Source organism: Melanaphis sacchari, unplaced genomic scaffold, assembly GCF_002803265.2.
Source record: "Melanaphis sacchari strain LSU unplaced genomic scaffold, SCAv2.0 Contig261_pilon_pilon, whole genome shotgun sequence".
NCBI classification, from domain to species: domain Eukaryota; kingdom Metazoa; phylum Arthropoda; class Insecta; order Hemiptera; family Aphididae; genus Melanaphis; species Melanaphis sacchari.
Genome location: NW_020271135.1, coordinates 194601 through 198981, shown reverse-complemented (window position 1 = coordinate 198981; position 4381 = coordinate 194601). Strand labels below are relative to the sequence as shown.

The window sequence follows — 4381 nt, the reverse complement described above, 5'->3', positions numbered from 1 at the left end:
CATCGCCCATGACCTATGCGGCTAATGGCCGATGGCTATGCAAATAAAATTGCATTTCCTAATTGCATTATTGAGTTTTTGAAGTATTTGACTCATTTGAGTATAGGTACTCAAACACTTCATGACCAATATTATATAATGCATTACAACGTGTACAGCTTTGTCCGTGCGGTCCTCGTGTTAAAAATTTAAAATTTTAATAATAAGTTATTGGGCATTGCTCTAGAAGTAGAGTTACTTCGGAGTACGAGCCTAACAGCGTGCACTCGGTCTTCTTTTATTACTTGATTAACGGCAGTTGCCCATAGAATTTAAATTGGATTGTTAGAGGTAGTTAGTTACTAGTTGTTCAATGTCTATACTCGACGCTATCGACACGTACGTCACTGCTAGCCATTACACGTGTCGTGTCATGTGACTGACTGACTCGAGTTATTGACGTCCATATGATGTTGGTTATAATTTATAATTCATAGCATCTTAGCTATTAGCACTCGCAGTTTGCAGTCATACCTGATACGGGCCGTCTAGAGGTATATCACTGTGCCTAGCGGTCGGACCGTCATTACTTCTACACAAGTTATCATAATTAGGTAATCATGCACGCCGCTATTAATAAATATTCTTTGGTCTGCAATACTACCAAAAATATATTGTGCGGCTGTCTCAAACGGAATTCGTCTCATTTCGTATATCACCCTGAACGAGTTTCCGATGAATTCGGTGAGATCGTATTTTTATGAAATTATTACTCCTATTGGTTTTGTTACAATATTTATTATTTTAACACATTGTAGGTAAAACTAGTAAGAAGAATATGTATCAGGCGATCAATAGTGCCATGGACTTGGTGCTTAGCAAAGATTCTAACAGCGGTAATTTATCACTAGTTAAATTATTAATCTTATATGTTTATGATTTAATTACTTGGTATTATTTTTTTTTAGTCTTATTAATATTATTTATTAGTATTCCATACTAATTTTTACAACTTTGTTTTTGTACAGTCTATCATGATAATTGGATGATTATTTTAATACATAAATCTATTTATTAGTCAATAGTTTTTTTTAGAACCCAATATATTCTAGTTTTTATTTTAATAAAAAAATTAATAACACTGACAATTGATAAGCGTATTATATTTCATTAGTATTACCTGATGAAATAAATTTGCATATGAATAAAGAATTCTAATATATTCTATTACAAACAATTATACTCTATTTTTCCTGTATGTAAAATTGATATTCATTTTTATTAAATATTTGATTGGAATTATCTATTAACTTCAGGTATTATTTTAAAATTTTATTATACTCAATTAACATTTGTGTTAGGTACATATGATTGGTCCTATAAAAGGTTAGATTCTGACTAACGAATGTAATAAGTAGAATATATTTATATATGCTAGATATGAAATGAAGAAAAGTCAATGGGTTAAAAGATAAAGAATCATAATATCTCTACATAATCAAAATCTACTCCATCTCTCATTAATAATTTGTAACCATGTATAAATCTATTTATTGTTGAAAATAAACAAATACATTTTTTGTTTTGTCCAGCACTGAAAGTTTAATTATACTTTTCTTTGAACAGTAAGGTTATTGTCATATAAGATTAATATATATAAATGATGAAAATATAGTTTATACACTTTGGTCATATTATTATATTAATATTATAATACAAATTTGTCATATACCAAATAAATAATAATACAAATTAATTTACATTTTTTTTTATATTATAGTATATTGATTCTTGCATGTTAAATTGTATTCGTATTGATATTATAGTTGTATTTGGCGAAGACATAGGATTTGGTGGTGTATTTAGATGTACTAGTGGCCTCCGTGAACGATATGGTAAAGATCGTGTTTTTAATACACCACTCTGTGAACAAGGTATCGTTGGTTTTGGAATCGGTCTTGCTGTCGCCGGTACCACGGCTATTGCAGAAATTCAATTTGCAGATTACATGTTTCCTGCGTTAGACCAAGTACTTGAATAATGTTGTTTCTGAATTAAATCTTTTAAAATAATACTGATAAATTGTCATACAAAATTTATTTTTAGTTAGTAAACGAAGCAGCAAAATATCGGTACCGTTCTGGCAGTTTATTTGACTGTGGTAAATTAACTGTTCGTACTCCTTGTTCTGCTGTTGGTCATGGAGCGCTTTATCATTCACAGAGTCCTGAAAGTTTTTATGCTCATTCGCCTGGACTTAAAGTAATTATTATTTTAAATTTATGTCTAGTAACTAGTAAGTAGTAATTGTTTAGTAAACACCTCGACATTTTATTATAATTAATTTTAAAATATATATCATACTATAATATTAATAACATTAATATTTCTAATATATTTTTACTCTTTAAATTATAAGTTATAACCATAAATTATTATTAAAGACATTAAGTGTTATGGAAAGGTTATAAAAATGATATAATAATAGTTTTAAATTTAATTAATTTTTGTACAAGATGTTTAAAATTTTAAGAAGCATTCTACATTGTAATATATTTTCTAAACACTAAATTTAATTAAAATGTTTACTTGATAAGTAAAATAATTCAAAAGTTCTTTGTATACAAATGATTACAGATTGTTATGCCTCGCAGTGCATATACAGCTAAAGGGTTACTTTTATCTTGTATACGAGATCCCAATCCATGCATATTTTTTGAGCCTAAAATTATGTATAGATTAGCAGTTGATGATGTGCCTGATGATGATTATGAACTTCCAATAGGAAAAGCTGATGTTTTAATTGAGGGTAGAGACATAACATTAATTGGATGGGGTACTCAAGTGCATGTGTTGCTAGAAGTCGCAGAAATAGCTAACAAAGATTTTGGAATTTCTTGTGAAGTAATTGATCTGGTGACCATTCTACCTTGGGATAAACAAACAGTGGCAAATGTTAGTTGTCAAAACAATTTTAAATAAACATATTCATTTTTATATTTATTAAATCTATTATTTATTAATTAGTCTGTGAAAAAAACTGGCCGTGCTATAGTGTCTCACGAAGCTCCTTTAACTGGTGGTTTTGGTGCTGAAATATCTGCTTCAATACAAGTAATTAATTTTTTACAAGACTATCAATATGATTTATAAATAATTGTCTTTTTCAGGATGATTGTTTTCTCCATTTAGAGTCTCCAATACGACGTGTGACAGGTTATGATACCCCATTTCCTCATATTTTTGAACAGTTTTACTTACCAAATAAATGGAAATGCTTACAAGCCATCAAAGAATTAGTTAATTATTGATTGCTTACAAGCCATCAAAGAATTAGTTAATTATTGATAATGGAATAGAAAGATTTTTAATTTAATTATTATTAAATTTGTATTTTTATTGCTTTTTAAATTATTTTAATAAATTTAAAAAAATAATGTTACTTTTTATTTTATTTTAATTATTGCAAATTAATCAAGTATTCAATTTAAAAAGTAATAATATATTGGAAATTATAAATGATATCTAACGATACACTTTGGTGTTATGAGTTTGACAAAATTTGTTATTTATATTTACTTAATACAGTCGTCACTCGTTAATTCGAACCTCGATAATTCGAAAAACTCCATAAATCGAACTAAACGCTAAGTCCCCTGAGAAAATCTCTATAATTAGAAGAGAATGCATGTATTCCAGTTCCCTCGATAATTCGAAATGTCTGACTGTGGGACACACTCTACAATTTTAATTTTTATTCCATAAACCTCTATAATTCGAATTTCCTTAAACGCAATTATATGTAAGTTCATATGCATGTACAATGTACATACATATGAAGATAACGTACAATCTATTTGACATAATCGTAATGGAACTTATAAGTTATAACATTGGTGGTTTAATATTATCATAGTTGATAAACGTTATCGTACCTTACCTACCTAATCTAAACTTTTGTCAGGATTACGTCAATTTTTTGAGTAATCTGAAATTAACGAAAAAAGATGCGATACAATTTTTAATGCTATCAATAAGTTAGACAACGCTATGAACCAAATTGTGGCTACTGGCCACATTATCACACACACAAAAAAAAAAAAACAGATTTCTTTAATATGTAAAATATAATAATAAAATAAATAAATATCAATTAATAATTATAAAATATAATAATATGTATGTATGTATATTTTGTATAATAAATAGATGTCAAAATAAATGTAATATATACATACATACAATAATTTTTCACCTCTCTTTAATTCGAATTAATTATTTTCCCTCAATTATTCAAACACTCGGTAAATCGAAAACCTCTATAAATCGAATTTTTAACTTGGTCCCCTGAATTTCGAATTATCGAGTGACTACTGTAGTATCCAGGTTTCACTAATCATTA

The 4381-nt window shown here is 27.9% G+C and overlaps 1 protein-coding gene across 1 annotated transcript; it reads left to right on the top strand.

The window, feature by feature from the left end:
• Positions 1-599: 599 nt before the first annotated feature.
• On the top strand, positions 600-3362 carry LOC112595255 (2-oxoisovalerate dehydrogenase subunit beta, mitochondrial). The gene is made up of 7 exons (XM_025340393.1): positions 600-723; positions 798-875; positions 1806-2008; positions 2086-2241; positions 2617-2934; positions 3007-3093; positions 3150-3362. The coding sequence occupies exons 1-7, from the start codon at positions 600-602 to the stop codon at positions 3288-3290; spliced, it is 1107 nt and encodes a 368-aa protein (XP_025196178.1). The 3' UTR covers positions 3291-3362.
• Positions 3363-4381: the final 1019 nt, after the last annotated feature.

Coding starts and splice junctions, on each gene's coding strand:
- LOC112595255 (XM_025340393.1), top strand. CDS start 600: ATGCACGCCGCTATTAATAAATATTCTTTGGTCTGCAATACTACCAAA. Junction 724..797: donor ACGAGTTTCCGATGAATTCG/GTGAGATCGTAT, acceptor AACACATTGTAG/GTAAAACTAGTAAGAAGAAT. Junction 2,009..2,085: donor TGTTTCCTGCGTTAGACCAA/GTACTTGAATAA, acceptor ATTTATTTTTAG/TTAGTAAACGAAGCAGCAAA.